A 20,815-nucleotide genomic window follows, 5' to 3' on the forward strand; every position below is an offset into this window, starting at 1 on the left:
TCAAACTAATTTTTGCTAATTTTAGAAGAACATTTCAAATGGCACTTTGATCCTTTTGCATCTGAACTTTTAATATAGTTTGTGTGCATTAAAGCTAAAGGTTTTTTTCAGAGCAGCTGCTCCCAAATTATTCATTCAAGGCCCACCTAGAAAGGTATACTCTATATAACCCTTTACAATTCTAAATGTAATCAGTTTTCACTTTGACAAAAGAGATTTGGAAAATAAAAAAAATCATTACAGGACTAACAAAATTCTCTTAGCCCCGGTTTCACAGACAAGGCTAAGACTTGTCCCAGACTAAAATTAATTTTGAGCTATCCTAACTGAAAATAACTTGCACAGACATATCTTAAAATATGTCAGTGCCATTGTTTTGTCTCAAGATGCACATCAGTAATGGTTTCTTATAAGGCATTTAAAAAAAAAGCGACTTAACCTAAATTAACTAAGGCCTAGTCCTGGCTTAGGCTAAGCCTTGTCTATGAAACCGGGCCTTATAGTTTTAATTATGAATAATTTGATTGTTTTTTTTTTTCTTTTGCAATATATTTTCAGGACATTGATTCGAACTGGATCAGTTATAATAATCTGGTCACAGAAACCTAAGGATGGAATTCAGACATAAGCTCTAATTGTTCTTTTGTGTCTTCACCACACAGGTTGTCTTGTTTTCAGATGCTGTGGAATGAGCTTATAGTAACATGGCAACTGTAGGTTTCTGTGGTAACACTCAAGCCCCTCCCCTGGCCTCATTTTCATTTGTGTAGCCAGGGCACCATCCCTTTCCAGCTATTAAACAATGTTAACTGAAAAAGACCAAAACATTAGCTCATTGTTCTTAGTTGTAGCTGTTCTCACACCACCTCAGTATAAGATGCCACATGATGGCTGTAAGCTATTTCAGGCCTCACAAATGTTTTTCTCCCCTCGGATTTTACTAAATGTTTATTACAGAAACAAGTCAGAGGGCCTAATGAAGTATAGTTAGATTTTTATCTTTGAAGAGTTATTTATATTTGTATTGGACAGTGATTTAGAGATCCTTCACTAAACAACTGTCTATTTTTGCGTTTATTTTTACGTCAACTGATGTTATTGGTATCTGTCTGCATCCTTTACTGTTTTCCCTTCTAACACCAACCAAAAAAAAAATAAAAATATAATCTTCCATGTTTAACTGATTTTCTGATCTGAATTACTTACAGGTTGACAGATTGATTGTGCTGCTGAGTGACAAACCAGTTACAAGTTGGCCATCAATGAAACTTTGATTGTTTGTTATCCTTGCTCTTTTACCCTGGATTATTTTTTGCATGTTATTTAATATTTTCACTTGACATTTACATCAGATAGCTGTAATAGCTGTGTGGATTAAAGCTCAGTTTTGATTTTATTTTATGTAGTTGTTTTGGTGTTCACAGATATCAGTCTTGCGTCAAATGAGTGCAGCGTATCAGTTGGCTCATCACAGACATCACAGGTCAAATTCTGTAAGTACCTGCTTATTTTGTTAAGTCATTTTTTATTTTTGATGAAGTAATTTTGGTTTTAATTATATTATGTATTATAATATGCTGTATATTATGTTATTTTGTATCAAGTTTTAAAACATCAACTAAGTTTATATTACTAATGGATGCTAAAGATAACACTGATGTTATAAAATATGTATTTTAATATTAAAGGAAACCTTTGGAACCAATATTAAATGTAAATAGCATTTGCAATTGTTGTATATACTACATGCAATGTTCTCAATAAAATATTTTTACACCACAATGTGTAATTTTGATATGCTAACACAACACCAGGAATAAATGAATGCATTGTGAACATAACATTGTTATTACTAATATAACAATGCATTGTATTGCAAACATTGTTTTAAAGTTTAAATGTTCAATCCCATCTAAATATGCAGAGATTCATGCAAATCTTTGAAAACCTAAAGAAACATACCTCATGAATCAACAAACATTTGTTTGAAAAGCCACAGAAAATGGCTTTGTACACGGTTGGCTTTAATTGCGGTACTGAAAATCTTGACAACAAAATATTTCAGAACATTCAGTAAAAGGAAATAAAAGCTTGTAGATAATAAACCCTCAACATATCAAACAACCGTAATCTCTAACTATCAGAACTACATAGGTGGTGAAGTCTCTGTCTCTTTTGACTTTAAAGTGTTATTGTGTTTTAAGGCTAAGCTTTTAAATGTACATTTATCTGTAGAAGATTATTGAAACACTTCTAAACCATTTTTTAAAAACACAACCTCTTCATCAAGCAAAAGCAATAGTAAAAAAAACCCATAATTATTAGTGCCCAGAACAATGGCGTGTTTCTATCAAACTCTTTGTAAGAATATACTTTCGATTTTGTTGCTACATACTGTATTGTGCGTGTTCGTATGTGGATATATACTAGTTAGAAAATCCACAGTTTTTATAACAATGTTGCTAAAAGGCATCCCAAAGCTTGACATAGCATTCCAATAGCAGTATAAAATATGCCACTAGAGGGCAACAAATAATGTGCTATATACGAGGACCTGTTCAAATGCATAGATCTGTCATCTTTGGCTTTTATTACAGGGTTGTTAGCACAGTCACTGCATACAAAGGCAAACAGTGGTGATAAACTTGCACAGTAAGATATTTACTACAATTAAAACGGAAATCAGTTACCAAAACTATAATAATGCTCACTGTACTCATCTGCATTTCAGGTACCGAACACATGTACCCACAAGCCAACTGACCAAATTCTTGCAATTCTTGGCTCATTAGCATCAGAAGGATATTCACTCATAATCTAAGTGCAGGGATTTGTTCCAGAAAATCTCTTGGTCGTTTTCAGTAGTACACAGTATGAACTGTGATTTGGCACCAGCCAGAGAAAGACCATGTCTGGAATATTGAGATTCTGCCCCAAACATTTTGCAATAGGGGCATTAATGACAAAATCAAACTTCATCTAGGACGTCTGTCACTGTGACGCAGTTTATAGTCTTGTAGACAGTACTAAACATAATAATACATAAGCAAATAAAAAATAAACATATGCAAGCATTTACAGGCCCCTTACGCCTTTATTGCATAAAACAAGGGTGTCAAACTGAGGGCAATGATTAGGGACAATGATTCCATACAGAAAACTATAGATGGTGCCATTTAGGATTCTTGTGCTGATTCTTCAAAATGTGTGGCAGTAAAGTCAAAACAGCAAAATACATGTTCACTCAGGAGCAAACAAAACATTTGCATTGTAGTGTCCTCAAGCATAAATATAGCTTTGGTCATGGATAAACCTCTGCATTCAAATGAACATTCATTTGCTTGCCATGTGGTCCATACAAAAGTTCAGGTCAGGTCCTCTTCCGATCAACATGCACGGGTGAACCGCACGGCACGGTTAAAACAAGACGACCTTAAGTTCACTCCTGTTCCTATACGACACTGTTTCTCTGAGGCGCTGGGCAGAAACAGCCATTGCTCCACATCAGCTCCTCATTTAAAATCTTCAGTTGATTCTTTCTGGCCTGCCAGCGTCTCGCCAGAGGCTCCAGGAACAGAGAAACCGATGAGAGCAGATAACAAACCCCAGCCAGGTAAAAGGAGCAGTCGTAGGTCTGAGTGTAGTCGTACAGAAAGCCTTCAAGACAAAACGCAAAGACTTATGAACAGAATGCAACTTCCCCCACGCTTTATTATGTGAAGTGATACTGAAAAAATATTGTCTTTGATATCAACAAAGCTAGTAACATTTTCCAAGTGGGTTCAAATAGATCATTTCCTTTGCACAATGAACTTATGGTTATGGATAGAGATGGAGAAAACGGTCTTTATTTTTCCACCTCAAAATTTCTCCACACTTGTTTTTTAGTGAATACGCTTTTGAAGGAACAACAAATCTACAGTGTATTCATTCAGGCACGTTTCTAGTGTCTTTTTAAGCAGCAACAGGTCGTGTCCGGAAAGGTCCTGGGTTGGGTAGACAAATCAGTTTTGCTTCTCCGGCTGCTCATTATTTTTGGAGGTGGAGGGATTGTGGAAGGGGCCCGGACAAGATGGTTCATGTTAGCATAACTGTGTTATAGAGTTCAACGCAAGGTCTATACTTGCGTTTAAGGGGCCCCTATGCATTTTACGTTAGAGTAACATGTTCTTTGACATAAGGAGATAAAGGAGTAAAAACGGCAAGAATGCACACTTTTTGAAAATGCTAAGTATCCTTCAAACATATTTGGAAACCCAAACAAAATAGTTGAAACTGCTGTCAATCTTACCATACAGGAAATTCTATTTTTGTATGAGTTAACATGTCTCCCATGTACCCCTCTTTAAAATAAATGTGAAACTGTATAGCCTCCTCAATGCACCCTAGCTCACACATACAGTACAGAAGTAGGTTTGCCATATGCATTAACGGGCCATGTCTTTTCTAAGCTGTTGGTTACTCCCTTTCTATGGCTAGATTTACTTATCGACGCTAATAGCTTCCATGATCTGATTCATGGCACTCATCCAAACTTCACATACCTGCCAGAGGAGGACCTGTTAGACAGCCAAGTCCCACAAAAAACATTGAGAACCCCATGGAGTTGTTTAGCTTCTCAGAACCCACCAAGTCCACCTGGAAAACAAACAAACAGGGAAATGAACAAAATGGCCTATGATGCATAGAAGAACGGATGACTTCTCGTAATATTAGTTAATTTGGTGTAAGACATGGATGTGGTTAATATAAAAAAGAGCCATAAATCACGTCTGTGGGTAAACGTTTGAAGGAAGTCATCAGCTACAAATTAAAAATGATCCGCCTGAAGTTAAACCCGAGTACAGATAGGATCTAACATTCGTGAACAATACGATTATCTTTAGGAAAACATGTTTAATATGATGTTGAAACTAGAAATATTTATATTACACAAGGGTGTTAATGTTTGAAAATGTTTGCTAGAAACTGTGTGAACAAAAGCAGCTGATGTTTTGCTAACATGTTTGTTGCCATCAGCTAACATTGTTTGCTTACATTGCTAAATAACAAAACAGAACTGTGATTAAAGAAAGAAGCTTAAAATAAATCATAAACCATGGAATGTTGATTATTTGCCATCACTGACATGTGTTTTTGCCATCACTGACACGTTGGATGATATTGTAATATAGCTGTTTCACAGAAAATCAGTGGCCATTTGCAACAAACATCTTAATAATTGTACTGTGTTTTATCACTATGAATTTTCTTAAGGGATTTGTTGAGATTTGCGAACAGCTACAGTTTTTAATAAATTCACTCTAAAATAATTCAGTGGCTTAGTATATATCGCAAAAATAAACAGCTATAACTTAATAATTTTAATGATTTTTCATCAGTGGGACATATTAAAAACATTAACTAAAAATCCAACAGTTAATTTCCCTCAAATTTACATATTTTACATTTATTTAACGAAAAGAAATAAGCATTTAATTAAAAAAATATATTTTTTATATACACTTAATATTTTTGGTGAATTCTAATAGAAATATTTGTATTACTTTTTTTACTTGCATTTAAAATGTAAACAGGATATTTCATTGTTTTTCACAGCTTTAAAATTTACTCAAAGTTTTTGAGTGTAAATTGTTTCACCGTAAAATCACTGTTAAACTTGTCTTAGTTTGTTAATTTAAAGCAACATGTGAGATTCACCTTAATTCTCCAAAACCCCTTGATTTCCAATTCAACAAGCAATGTTTATTTAATGTCTAAACATTAAATTTGGCAACACAAAAGCCAATCTTAAAAACTTAATTCTTAAAACTTAATCATCAAACCCTAAATCTGGTTCACTGTCAATGTGTCCATAGGATCTATTTGAAATGTAAACCCATAGATTCCTTCCAGTGGAATGAGAATCAGTCACCCACTCTTCTTACATGACCCTTCACCGAATAACACTACACCACTTTATACAAGTAAGATTACTAGAAAGAAGATCTTTCTATGACCAGACTTAAAAACCTAGAGCAAGGGTATAGCAATGTACAATGAGAGAAGTAAAAATGCTCAATATGGCTCTTTTCACCTTTCAGTTAAAAGAGTCAATCACCTTTGTTTACTCTAGCACATAAACCTAGTAAAATGTAGCCTGAACTTGACATCAAAAAATCTAGATCAATTTTTTTTACAATGATAACCCACACATAAACAGTACAGCGTAATACTTTGAAATACTTAGAGAGTACATAACATGAGATCATGAAAATTGCAATTCATGCAGTGTGTAATGTTGCCGTGTTTGAAAGTAAGCAGTCTGCCAAGATGTAAATCCGAAGGTGAATGAATAACAAAGTTATTGGCTTGGAAAAAAGGGAGTCGACTCTGAATCACGCAAAACTGCGAACTGCCGAGGATTTACGTCACTACATATAGTCCCCGCCTACGTTTTGCTAGGACTGCCCGCGAAAACTAAACTCTTCTCCCCCAAACACTGTAGCTCGTGAGCCTCATTCGCGGTAAACCAATCACAGCACACTAGACCATCTGACCAATCACATTGACTAAGCTAGCGGAAAGGAGGGGATTAGACGGATGAATCGCAGAACAAATCATTTGAGAGTTAGTCAAGAAGTAAGGTAAGATTAACTACCTATTATCACGAAATAATAGTGTTTTTACACCTTCTATGTACATAAACTTGTTGTTGGACACACCATAAACCAAAGTAGGACCTTAAAAATCCCTAGTTATGTACTCTTTAAGAAATGCAGATGCAGGTAAAACCTATACTAATGTATTGCAATGCATTTCTCAAAGTATGAAGACTTATTGCTGGCCTGCTTAACATTGCTTAGAACTATTTTCTTAGTTGTGAAAGTACCTCTTGCATAGGTACTCACCAGCACAGGAAGCAGAAGAGCCATATATCCCCCACAGAAGATGGCAAAGAAGACAGCATAGACCATAAGCAGGATGTAGGAGGTGGCCAAGGGTGAGAGAAGATTAACCACACCACACAGGATTAGATAGGCTTTATGGTAGTGATATTTGTGAACCAGATTCTTATCCGTCACCCAACCAGATGCAAGCTGGGCCACTGTCTCTGTTATACCTGTTAAAGAGAAATTGATTTGTTAATTGATTTGATCGCAATCACTATCTCTACCAGGTATAGTGAAAACCTCTGCAACTGCTAAAAAGGTGCACTACCACTTCAAACAATCCAAAAACTTCAAAATCTGCATGAATACTGACAATGCTTTCTCACAGTAGACATTGAAGCCTGTGGCGCAATCTGTTTGTCAGCCCAAATAGTGACGAGAAAAGAACAAAAGAATGATAACAGATCTTGTGGTGTGTTGGATTGTTTACGGTTGTCTGTGCTGCCGTCAGTACGTGTAAGTTCAGTGTCCATCTGATGCAGTGCTATATTGAACAGTTCAGGAAAACACCCGAGGCAGCACTATTCCACAGATTAATACACAAACAACAGCCTAAAGTGACACACACTGCTGACATGTGTTTATGTCACAGATGATTGGACTAAAACTAGTTTTGCACCGTGCAGTATTTAAAAAAGTAATGGATAAATAAAAATGGGTAGGGCTGGGCAAAAATACATCAAAATGTATTTTAAAATAAAATACCAAATATATAATTCGTATGCCTGTCTGTGATCTCCCAGATGAAGGTTCGTTTTAAAGTTAACAACAGTTTAATGTTTTACAGTTTGAAAATGACTTGTAATTGCATCCTAATTTAGTTGGTGTTTGGTAACAAAAGGCCTTCAGTGCATCAGCTACACTGACTCAATGACAAACAAGTCATTCATAAGAAGACAACTGATGGCACCTGTATTCATAGCAACTAGTTTCTCATTAATTCATCATTTGATTGTTAATCATAAATAATAATAAACATATTAATATTATATTAATAATATATTATGTGACAGGCAGTCGATAATGCAATAGTATTCAAAATCATGCTCTTATTAAACAGATACTTGAATTAAGGTACAATTTTACAAAATAAAATAAATTATCAGCCATTGGGAGCTGAAAACACACATTGTAACAAAATTTTGATTTAAAAATTTTAAATGTAGCCAGAAATGTTATCAAAAAGTATCAACAGAACTTCTCAAGGAGTATTCACCCAACTCCAACCATACAACAGAGACATTGCAGAGTTGCGAATTGCAATCAACGGCTCACTCCACCCCTTCCCTTTCGAAGCACTACGGTGGCTGCTCAGAACTAAGATGTCATGGTGTTTTCCATGTTTTTGTGTTTTCGCTTCTTAGCAGGAGATAACGAATTTACGAAACTCTGTAAGGCAGTTTGTCCGTTTAGGGCTACTATAGAAAAAACATAACGAATTATTAATTATGTAAGGGGACCCGCGGTGTATGTAGATAGAAAAAGCTCATTCTAAGATAATAAAAACATAACGCTTCATTATGCAAGGTCTTTTATACACCTCTAAAGACGTAGTTCTGCATATTATATTGCATTTGTGTCAATAGATCCTCCAAAAAACTACACACTGGACCTTTAAGGGATAGAATGAAAAGGCTGTCATTATTTACTCACTCTTGTCATTTCAAACCTGTATGACTTTCTTCTGCAGAACACAAAAGATATTTTGAAGATTGTTGGTAACCGAACCATGGTGGTCCCCTTTGACTTGCATTGGTTTTGTGTCCATACAATAGAATTGGTTACCAACGTTCTTCAAAATATCTTCTTTTGTGTTTTGCAAAGTCATTCAGGATTAAAATGGCTAGAGGGCAAGTAAATGATGACAGCATTTTTAGTTTTGGGTGAACTATGCCTTTAACAACACCAAAGGTTTTCATTAATTCGGTTTTCTGTATTTTAGTTCTTGTCAATTATTCTGTTTCAAGTTCAATTAAACATTATCATGAGTTCCTGAAATGAACACTTAATAAATTCCTAATATTTCATATTTTTCCTTTTGTCGTAAACATGTTTGTGTAAAACCTGATGATTCGTGCTATCCCAGCATGATTTGACAATGTTCCAAAGAACATCCTGTAAACTTTAATAGATGCATAAAATGTGAACTTTTGAGTTAAATTCATTGAGGTCACATTTGATTAGTGCCGAGTCATAAATACAACTTTTTGGGGGGGTTTAATCTTAAAACTTTCTATTTCTTTTTTTATTGAGGTTTAAAATAAATCCCATATTTTCAGTCTAGTCTCAGACTTTTAGATCTCATCGATTATGTTCACACAAAAGCCCACGCAGACACACCCTGAAGATCTGAGAAAGTCTTCAAGTACAGTAGAACTTCATCAGAAAGGCTTGAGCCAATGCTGTAGCTCACACACATGTGGGGTCATTTAATGCTGCCCAGACATAAAACAAAACAGCTGCTCAATGTTTGCATGTCCTCGGTGTGTCCCTGAAGGTGACGTCCCGGTGTGTCCCACTCGGACACAGAGACATTTCGTGAGTTGTTTGTGTGTTTAAATCCCAGCAGGGTCATTGGGTTTCACAGCTGTTCTTGTCCTGCTTTGCACATTGAGACTTTAAAACACAATCTCGGTGATGAAAAGTAGCAAACCGTCTTCATGTGACGCCCCAAATCCACGAGAGTGTGTTGGGACTTTTACTGGGGTAATCGGACACGTGACAGGTGTATGTGGTTTTGTGGACTGTACTCAGTAGACACAAAAGGACCGGGCGAATGCGATGTCCCCACTACATCAAAGATGGACAATGAGCCCACACTGAGGAACAGAAAGCCCCAGTGCATGTCGGATTGCTACCAGCTCATTAAAACACAAAACGTGTTTGGCTCGTCTTTCCACATTCTTTTGTCCACATCGATGCCTTGGTGGCGCACTGCACAATGTCAGTCACTTCAGAACTGCCCATGGAATACCGAACCTCACGGCAGCTACTTGGGCTGTTGCTTAGCGACTTCTCTCAGTGAGCGACCCGCCACGAGAAAAAGCTTTTAGTGGCTTGAGCTTTAGTTCCCTGCTCACCCTGTCTGATGTGAAAAGAGCTTTGGAATGCAGGTGGGGAGGACTGGGTCTTTTGGAAAATTGGGAATTTTTGTGCATTTGTTTTTGGAAATGACAGCTTGGATTAGCATTATATCTGGCAAACTTGACAATAAAACAGACATGAAAAATAAAAATGTATTATTGAAAAAAAAAAAAAACTTTTATTTTTATTATTGATACAAATTTTGCGTGCACTGTGGCTCTATCAATATGAAGCTCTCCTGTTTTAACCACTGGGCCAAAGTTCATTTTTTATGTAAGCGCACGCATTACATAACACTGCAGATTTTAAACTGCTCACAAATAATTAATGTGAAGTCGGCTATGTTTTTGCATCAACCCTTAAACTCCATATTAGAGAGTCACGCTGCAAAGCACAACAATCGTAGTGCATCACTCAGGTATTCATTTGCTCTTGCTGGAAGCACTGCAAAATGTTATGCTTTACATTGAACTACCATGCTGTGGTCTTTGGTCTACTGTTTTGCTATTGCATTGCACTGCAATGCCTCGTTCCTATTGATTTTCTTCTTCGGTTACACATTATTAGTGTACAGTTGACCTGTTTCAGCCAGAGTGCAGCTATAAAAAACCTGCTGACAACAAGATTTTTTGCACAAGAAAACAAGAGTCTGAGGTTTAAAGCGGTTGATCAAAGGTAATGTGACTAAACACGACTTACCTGCCACGGAGATAATGTAGGAGGCATCCATGGGGTCAATGCCCAGATTCCGTGCTCTTGCAGACAAATGGAAGTATGGGATAAAATAAGCCAACTGACTGAAGACCAGCGACCAGGTGTAGATGCAAAAGAAAGGGTTCTTCAACAGAGAGAAGTCCAACACTTTTGGGGGGTTTTCAGGTGGGGTTTCAGTTCTGGTCTTTTCAAGTAAACCATCTACAGGAGATACCCCATTCATGTCAGGGGAAACTTTAATTTGGCTGTTGTCTGCTCCATTTACCCCATTCTGGGTGAGTTTTTTATTTTCCAGATTCTGTTCGTGTGCTATGTTCTCAATGATAAGCGTGTCCCTGCGAACAGAGGGTGAACTGTCAGTTTTGGAAAAAACATTGGACAGAGGTGTGTTGCCATTAAGGCTGTTCTTAGAAAGGTCTTTCTCAGATCCGCTCAAGGGACCAGCGGGAGCCATCTGCAGGATGGAGTTTGAGGTTGGAGAGGCAGGAGGTGCTACATTAAGGGGACGCAGAAGCATCCCAGAGGCCACCAGGTTGAGCATCAGACCACCCAATATCAACAGAGCTCCTATGAACATAAAGACAAAATAGATAGCTGTCACGTCTGATTTTGGTACAAATGAACACCATGTCCTAACCAAACGCGATGTGACACAGCGACACGCGATAAAAGGTATCTTTTCCATGTTAACCAGAGGTTTTGTCCTAACCAGCTGACAGCTCCGCCCAGTTCTGCACCTGATGAATATTAATCACCAAACATGGTTGAGGACAGGGTATATACGTTTGATCATATACGTTTAGATGCTAAAATTATAGCATAGCGTCCGGTGGGGCATCACTGAAGTCATGAGAACAGGACGCATCTCTCTTTGTGCACTCTTCAGCTGGGCAAAAATACATCAAAATGTATTTTAAAATAAAATACCAAATACCTTAATTTTAAGTGTATCAAAATAAACTACAAAATACCGAAGCCACACCATGTATCAAAATAAACTACTGTATTTTTGTATTTTAAAAATACTACAAAATACTTTTACAAGGGAGCATGAAATTTCTTCGCAAACCCTCCATCAATTGGCATATTTGATCTTTCCCTTCACCACTACATTGATTCTGTGGATTAAGTAAACAACGTTTGATAGCAACAGCTTTTCTCTGCCCAAGTCATGCAATAAATCTGACATATGCAACCAGTTAACAGATCAAATGTTCATATGCCTGGCTGTGATCTCCCAGATGAAGGTTCGTTTTAAAGTTAACAACAGTTTAATGTTTTACAGTTTGAAAATGACTTGTAATTGTATCCTAATTTAGTTGGTGTTTGGTAACAAAAGGCCTTCAGTGCATCAGCTACACTGACTCAATGACAAACAAGTCATTCATAAGAAGACAACTGATGGCACCTGTATTCATAGCAACTAGTTTCTCATTAATTCATCATTTGATTGTTAATCATAAATAATAATAAACATATAATAATATATTATGTGACAGGCAGTCGTTCATGCAATAGTATGCAAAACATGCTCCTATTAAACAGATACTTGAATTAAGGTACAATTTTACAAAATAAAATAAAATAAATTTTTAGAGCTGAAAACAAACATTGTAACAAAATTTTGATTACATTTTTTTAAATGCAGGTATTTCATAACATTTAACAAAGGTGAAAGGTCTAACAGAAACAAACTTATGTGTGAATGTGTGAGAGAGTAAGTTTGTGATTGTGTGTGTGTGTGTGCGTGCGTGCGTGCGTGCGTGCGTGTAGCCTGTGGACTACATTGCAGAGTCTCTTTGGCTGTTGATTAGTCCAACAAAGGAAAATAAACGCTCTACTGGAGCTGAGGATTTAGCCTAGGGTACTAACACGAAGACCAAAACTTAACATAAACTCTTGAAAAATATAGGTATGGACAAACAAATTGCTTATCGCAAGAATCTCATCGCGTCGCGTTTGGTTAGGATGCGGTGTTAGGCGTTATAATTAAGAGACCATTTCAAATTCCATTTTCAGTTTTTCTGGATTTACTATTTATAGGTATGTGTTTAGATTAAAATTATTATTTTGGTTCATTCTGTGAACTACTAACAACATTTCTCCCACGTTTCAAACAAAATATTTTTTCTATTTGCATTTATTTGCATAAAAGATTGCACATTTTGGAATAATAGTAAAGTAAACTATGAAATAACGCATTAAAATATGGAAATTATGCAGTGAACAAAAAAAAGATTAACTCATATTTTATTATTTGTTTTATTAAACACCATTGAAGGAATTCCCATGTATTGTATGTTGGACATATGTTGGCTGTTCCTTATATAAAAATATGTATTGACCAGTTAATAAAAAAAGTATATAAATTGGATCTATGTGTTAAATTCATAATAATGAGAATGAGTGAATTACCCTGCCAGGCATACTGATCCAAAAGCAGTTGAGTGAATGGAGCGAGGGCAAAGGTCAAACCCATGCCAGAGCGTCCAATTGAATACGCAGTTGCCAGTCTCTTTCGGAAATAGGTCACTGTTACAACAGATGTGGCCTGATACAGAAGAGCAAACCCAAGACCTGGAGTGATCAAAGTAATGTTTAGGACAAATAAGAAGTAACAAAAAAAGTAACTTCAGTCAATAGATTTCAGAATAGAGCTATTAGTTAACATTAAGACATGTACTATAATATATAGTATCAAATATTCGAACAAACATACCTACAACCACCCCCATGCTAATGTAAAGGTAGATCACAGTAGGGGCAAATATGCTGGAGAGAAAGCCAGCGCTGACGAGAAATGCCCCCGCTATAGAGGTAACTCTGTTCCCCAACTTGGCACAGGCCACTGAGGCCAACGGTCCTGACAGGTCACAAACAAAACATGTTTATGACCTCTGTGTGAGACAATATTGATTTTGGGGTAATGGAAGCAAACCAGCCCAACAGTCAATGTTTCAGCTGTGAATTTACTGTATGTAACGACTATAATTCTTCATCTTGTCATGTTGACCCTTTGGATCGAGGATGGGTTGCTATGGCGACCGTACCTCCAGAGAGCCTGAGGCTGGACATGATGGATCCGATCCAGCTGATGCTCTCGGACGAGCCTCCAAACTCGTCCTGCAAAGCCACAAAGAAGATCCCGAAGCTCTTCAGTGTGCCCATGACCAACACATTCACCTGAGAACACAACAGCAGATATCATTTAATTCGCTTCAAATCTAAAAAGAAATCTTATTCTATTTAAAAATGTCTTTTCAGGACAATAAATGAATATCACGGCAAAGAGGCATTACATTCCAGTTAGACTAAGAACATACCAGGAAACAATGAAGAACCACCATCCAACCCCATCCTCCATCTGGTGGGTCCACATACACAACCTCCTTCTTTTCTTTCTTCATGGGCTTGACTTCTTCTTCATAACTGGGGATTATGCCTGCCTTGCCTTCACTGAAACATCACAACAACCGTGTATGTGATAAACACTACCGTATGAAAGTCATACAGTCATTTGAGTGAAAAATTTCTCTTGATCTTATAAACCTTTTGAAATGTTCATTTCACTTCCAAATCCTTTTCTCCAAAATATTGTACTTACTATTTTACCTCCTGGAAATATTTTTTGGTCACATGTTATTCTTTCTTGGTGCACTGTAAATCTTTAAACGATTTGTGTCAGGAGGCAGTAGACCATGATAACATCAGTACTATGTACTGTGGTTATCAGTAAAAGGTTCTATCACTATGAATCCATCCCAGACATCTTACTTCACAGCTAAAAACAAAGTATGTGTAATACATTAATTGTACTTGATGTTCAAAAGGCTAGGAGACTGGAGCAAGGAACAGACAAAGGCTAAGTTCAAAGGTTCGTTCAAAAAGCACGGTTTTGAAGCAAGGTAGCTGGTTTGAGCTGGTTTAAGCTGGTCATGTGCTGGTTTAAGCTGCTCGTGTGCTGGTCCTTAGATGGTCCCAAGCAGCTAGCTCCTATAGCTCAGGACCAGCTAAGGACCAGCTTAAACCAGCTCAAACCAGCTAAATACCAGCACATGACCAGCTTCAACCAGCTGCCATGCTTCAAAACATATTAGCATAGCATATGCTGTTTTTCTCAACAGGGACACCCGGCTTGTGGTTAACCAAACGGCGAGTCCTTACGCAGAGGTGGACCATTAGAAATATTTTACCCAGTGAAACGCTTTCTTAACTATACATACAGTATTGATCAATGAAATTTAACACATCAGGTGCTTTCAGTTGAAAAAGGAACATAATGCACACAGGAACACAATTATACAAAATAAATGTATACCTTGATATATACATGTGTTTCCTTACAGACAGTGTGTTAAAAGTCTATCACAATCATTGTAAGACAGCAGAAGGGTATTTATGAGATGTGGTTTATAAAACTAAAGTGCGAAAAGATCAAATGTTAAGTAGCTGTTTCTTTCAAGAGAAGACAGACAAGTGGAGGGCCAAAGCATGCAGAAACTGCTTAGAGGATTACAGAGCAATGAATTGGGCCAGTGTGTTGCAAGTTAAAACATTTCCTTCCATGTGCTAACCAGGGGCGAAGGAATGTGTTTGGGCATGTGTGTGTTTGAGTTTTTTTATGCATGTGTGTGAAATCACATGTGTAAATGCTTCGGATTAATATGAGGAGCATGAAGCAGCACTGAAAAGATAGTACTAAGTACAGTACAGACTGTACTCCGCCCTGTTTCTCAACCCCACTCTCTCACTTGAAATCCTATATTTTGAACCCAGCGATTGTTGTTTTTTTGATAACTAAATAGAATCTGATATCAACAAAACTGATGTGATCAAAGTGTGAACTATTCTTAAGCACTACCGAAAACTGTAAAAAAAGAGCCTGAGGTGTGTCTATGTAGTCCATGAAAATGCATTCAGCGTGCAGGTCATATCTGCTGTACAACATTCACACCCTACAAAACACTACAGATTATAATATGAATATCTACAAAGACGATAGCAAAATTATTGATGCATGCATATACGCCTGTTTTTTCTTTTAATAATAGCAGAATTGATTAAATATGCTTTTATTGTGCTCTGTGCGTGTGGAGTTGTGTTTTATGCATGTGGGTGTGTACGAACCTGTGTGCGTGTCTGTATTCTGTGTGTGTTCACTTATTTTGTTTTGACTTGTATAACTTTAATGTTTTGCTTATAGTCAATATGTTTCATGTACAGCTGCTTTGTAACAATGAACGTTAAGTTGAAACAATGAAAAAATTATATATAAATAAAGTTGACTTGACTTGACTTTAATCCACAAATTGCACAAAATTTTTGTTTACAGAAGAAAAACACCACTCAGTACACATATCCCTTTTAACAAGCATACATTTGAATGTAATACAATATTTATTCAAATTTATTCAATTAAACTTTTAATGTTTGCTCATATCAAAACATAAGGTCAGTGGAACTGGAGGCTCACCTGTGTTGCTCTTTCGGCAGCATAGTAGTTACACCGGAAAATGAAGAACCTCTTTGCTGACAGCTTACAGTTTCATCTTCTGCACTGGAATATTAACTTGCAGATCTCGCTTTTGACGAATCTGCTACATAGACACCACATTTCAGGTGTTTTAACTGCCCAACATCTGCAACCATTGGCTGCTGGAATTTTAAATCGTGTACTTTGTCTCGCGATTCAATCTCATTTCTAACATTCATTGTTGGAGATCTGATTTGGGGCCAGCAGACTTCATAACTTTTTTTTCTGGTTTGAAAATCAAGATGTTTTTGCTTCAAACCTTTAAACATAGCTGACGGGGGAATTTAACATTAAATTGAATGTGGGACCTTTTTGTGTTATATTTGTCCAGAATTTGATATTTTATAGGTTAAATATGACATTACACATGCAGATATGACCAAAACCAAACCCTGACCCTGGACCAAAAACACAGTAAGGGTCAATTGTTTGAAATTGAGATAGGCTCAGTGTTCGAATTGAAGGGGGACTGGGGGGATCCGGGACCCCCCATAAGAAGTAAAAAATAGACTTAGGGGGTCCCTCAGATATTTTTATTTGAGTAAAAATGATAATGACAAATGTGATTAAATTCATGCAATGGATATGGTAAATTTCGTGAATTACTTATTTACAATAATTTATATTAACTTTGTTTATGGGTTAGTTGTCATGTCTCTTTAAATTTTTAACGCCCCGATGAAGATGAGTGACAGCTTTTTAGTAATTAAAAAGGGAGTGCTGGCTGTGAAATTTCTGTGCTATATATAATCCATTCAGAATTGTATAAAACTTGTTTTTCATGCTGCTAAGACCAACGGCCACATACACGCTGCAAAGTTTCGGGAATTACATTGGCATATAAATGCAGGATTCACTCTTGAAATAGCTATGATACACAGATTGACAGCCGGTCTTGTCACAATTTATATTTTTTATATCTAATAAACTAGTTTCTTGCATTTCTTGCAAATAAGTCTTTTGGAACAAACATTATTATCACAAAGTGTTAATCATCCAGTTGTTTTTAGGGAAAATAGTCAATTCTACATTGGTAAATAAAGCTAGAAGAATTATTCTGTTGGACGTACACTTCTGTTCAAAAGTCATTTCTGTTCACCAAGCCTGCATTGATTTGATACAAAATACAGTAAAAGAAGCCTGTTCTTTTATGTAAACCTGTTTTTAATAAATAGTAGGGCTCAACATAAAGGACTTTCCGATGGCCCGGGGCCAGCATGGGACCTCCTCGGACCAGTTGAGAAAACTGTCACTTGCCCGATCGGGCCAGTACTGCATCGTCATGGAAATTTATAATTTGTACATTTTTAAGACTTGCCTATTTAAATATTCCCAAGAAGAGGCAAAAGAGGACTACATTCGGTTCTCACGTGCTCTTTAAGATACACGCGCAGCCGGAATGCCGCATCAGACAACACGCAAAATACTGAATTGAGTTCTCTTTCACGTCTTCTTACTCTTAATCTGACAAATCGACACAAAATTATGCCAAAATACCAATATTACCAAGTATACTTGTAAAAAGTCATCAATTATGTCTAACGGGAACAAAACGCATGTGGAAACAAAACGCGTGTGTTACATTATATTAGATCCGTGCACCTCTCAAAGGGGCAGCAGCATAATAAATGTCTCAGTTTTGTTCATCAAACAACAAAGAAGGAATACAAAAACACTCACTGCTCTTCACTGATTAAATTATAACTTTAGTATGGTTAAATCAATATTATATTTGATACAGTATAAAGTATTGACATTGTTTAATTTCTGTAGCCTACCTGATAAATACTATTATTAGACCAATCTAAAACACCTGAAATGCACTGATTATTTGTATGTTTGCTTTATTACATTTATCTGTGCTATTGCACATACTTTACTTGATCTTATTTGATTACTTACTGATTAGTAGTTTTCAACAATAGTTGAAATTTTTGAGTTATAGGCTAATAGTTTTTATGGTATCATAATCATACGATTATTTATTAAGATTACATAGGTAAAAAAACAAACAAAGAAATATTATTTAACACTTGTTTGTGGTGGGGCCAGTGAAAATTTTGGCAGGGCCAGTAAAAATTGGAATCACTTGCCTGACTGGGCAAGTAAGAATCCTTAGCGTTGAGCCCTATATATAGTTATGCATATTATGATCAAATATATTGTGTATTTTGTATAAATTGTATATTGCGAGACTAACCCCCCACGGTTATGGTGGGGACCAGACTTCGGATTTTCACCGGAAACAGTAGACCAGGGTACTTTGAGAATACTCATTTCAGCATACTATGATTTGGGACTTACTAATTCTATTTTCGAACTATTTAGGACGGATTCTGCCAAACTTGAGTGTGTAAATCCAAAAGTGCGGGTAGTTTTGATATATTTATGGTACGTAGGCCTAATTGACAAAAATATCTTCATGGAACGTGATCTTTACTTAATATCCTAATGATTTTTGAAGAAAAAGAAAAATTGATCATTTTGACCCGTACAATGTATTGTTGGCTATTGCTACAAATATACCCGTGCTATACTTATGACTGGTTTTGTGGTCCAGGGTCACATTTTAGAATTTTTCTCATCCAAATCCATATGGACTCAAATAAATAAAGAAATGTTTAAAATCTATAAGTCTGTCTCACACGTTTATCCTCACTTTACAAGTAGTGCAAAGAAAACTCAATGACCTTTCCATTGATCCACTGTTTTCTAAAAACATATTCACAGAATGTTTGGGTAGTACATTTCCTCACAGGGCTGTTGCAAATGCAAACAGCTATTTATAAATTATAATGCATGCCTACACGTGTTTGTAAATCAACCATATCAATTGTACAAAGCATTACCAACTTTTCCCAATGTGCAATTAGCCTATAGAAAAGGGAATATTAACAGATTTTATTATCATTTAAAAATAATTACATTTAATTATGATAAAACACCAGGCAGGAATCAACCTTTTGGTTTGGCACAAATTAAATACTTTAGAAAAGATTTGCCATTATCTGTTGAAATGTTACACATATGTAAAGGGTTAACAGCCCTCCAAGACTCACTGCACAGTTCAGGACATCCCACACATAAAATGTTATGACCGTTCCTCTCCCATCCTCAACTAAGACATCACAATATACGACAACCTTACGATCGTGCAGTTAAACGTCTCAAAACTTATTTTCGCTCACAATCTCACACCACGACACTTATGCACATAGCCTACCCCAAACGCCAGTGCCGATCCAGTCGCGCGCTGTCCGCAGCCGCATAGCGCTCTTCGCCGGATAGCGCGCACAAGAGTTGAAGTCCAGCGGCGTGCATGTGAATGCGCGCTACTTGAGTGCAGCACTTTACACCTATCAGTATCAATCGACAGTGGACCGTCAGATCAATTAGAAAACTCCCGCATGATGTGATCAATGGTTATTTTCTGAAAACATTACATGTTTTTCTTTTCGTCCTATTAGACTGTTTCTTTACCAAAAGTTTAAAAATATTTTAGAAGCAATAAACCGTCTGTTGGATACAATTATTTCATGTAGCTACAGTCACTACATAATATGTTTAATTTACAAAACACGCATAAATCCCTAACCTACAAAAAATGTATTGTTCTGTCAATTGTGATTTTCCATGTGTTTCAAAGTAAGCCTTCAGCACCAAACATTTAACAAATGAAAACAGAGGGATGTCAATAAAAGAAGGATTTTTAAAAAGTACTTACCAGTTCCTCCCAGATTATATAAAATACAGTTTATTTCAGGCGTTGAGACTTGATGAAGGTTTGCTAACTCGCTACAGTTACGCCACGGGCGGCATCATTGGACTTTTCAATGTCAGCTTCTCTTAATATTAGGCTATGTCTTACCAGAATCATCCCCGACCGTGACTAGACTCCCAATGTGTGTTTTCTCTTAATTTTGAGGATTTTGGAGTCTCTCGGGTCACATCTGACCTCTCGTACCATGGGCACAGATTGGATGCACTGTACGCGGAGGTGGTTTAGCGCCAAGGTCCGACCCCTTGTGCGTTTCATTAGGTACTGCACCATCAAGTCTTACAAACAATGAGATTGTTATACTTCCTTGAGGACTTTAAATATACATCATTATATTAAAAAAATCGAATTTACATTTGTTAATACAAAAGTTTTCAAGAAAATGTAATAAATGAATAACAAACTTAATACAAAAGGGATCAAATTTTGGAGAAACACCAAAAAGCTTTTTTTTTTGGCTTATACAAAAGTTTGCGGAAGTCGACCCAAAATATTTTACAATCAACACAATCCCAAAACAAACGAATAGTTGTTTCCTCAAACTGAGGACAAAAGGAGCAATTGGGGGAAGTTTTATTAAATTTAGAACGTTTGTATTTTACTGGGTAACAATTATAATTAATTTAAAGAGAGACTTCCACATCTTTATTACACAATTTTTTTGTCCTTTACTGGACAAATGGAACAAACTTTCTTTTGAAACACTAGAGGGCAGCATTGTACCTAAATTCCTTTTTAAAATTCTCTCATCAGTACTTTAACAAGGTATTACAA

At 36.5% G+C, this 20,815-nt stretch overlaps 1 protein-coding gene across 2 annotated transcripts; it reads right to left on the minus strand.

The window, feature by feature from the left end:
* Positions 1–2,954: 2,954 nt before the first annotated feature.
* Positions 2,955–20,269, minus strand: slc16a4 (solute carrier family 16 member 4). Of its 2 annotated transcripts, none has more exons than XM_057356383.1 (11): positions 19,988–20,269; positions 19,487–19,619; positions 16,204–16,324; positions 14,054–14,186; positions 13,781–13,913; positions 13,450–13,593; positions 13,146–13,307; positions 10,716–11,297; positions 6,891–7,102; positions 4,545–4,638; positions 2,955–3,657 (listed from the first exon to the last, which is right to left on the minus strand). In XM_057356383.1, the coding sequence occupies exons 3-11, from the start codon at positions 16,224–16,226 to the stop codon at positions 3,452–3,454; spliced, it is 1,689 nt and encodes a 562-aa protein (XP_057212366.1). In that variant the 5' UTR covers positions 16,227–16,324; positions 19,487–19,619; positions 19,988–20,269; the 3' UTR covers positions 2,955–3,451. The 2 variants fall into 2 exon arrangements, with proteins under 2 accessions (XP_057212366.1, XP_057212365.1); XM_057356382.1 differs by having other exon boundaries at positions 16,204–16,327.
* Positions 20,270–20,815: the final 546 nt, after the last annotated feature.

Source organism: Triplophysa rosa, linkage group LG17, assembly GCF_024868665.1.
Source record: "Triplophysa rosa linkage group LG17, Trosa_1v2, whole genome shotgun sequence".
Taxonomy (NCBI): Eukaryota; Metazoa; Chordata; class Actinopteri; order Cypriniformes; family Nemacheilidae; genus Triplophysa; species Triplophysa rosa.

Bases quoted from the DNA above. Each gene is read 5' to 3' on its own strand.
- slc16a4 (XM_057356383.1), bottom strand. From the start codon at position 16,226: ATGCTGCCGAAAGAGCAACACAG. The intron at 13,594-13,780 runs GTACGGTCGCCA...GTGACCTGTCAG, and splicing joins CAGCCTCAGGCTCTCTGGAG to GACCGTTGGCCTCAGTGGCC. The intron at 13,308-13,449 runs GTATGTTTGTTC...TGATCACTCCAG, and splicing joins TAGCATGGGGGTGGTTGTAG to GTCTTGGGTTTGCTCTTCTG.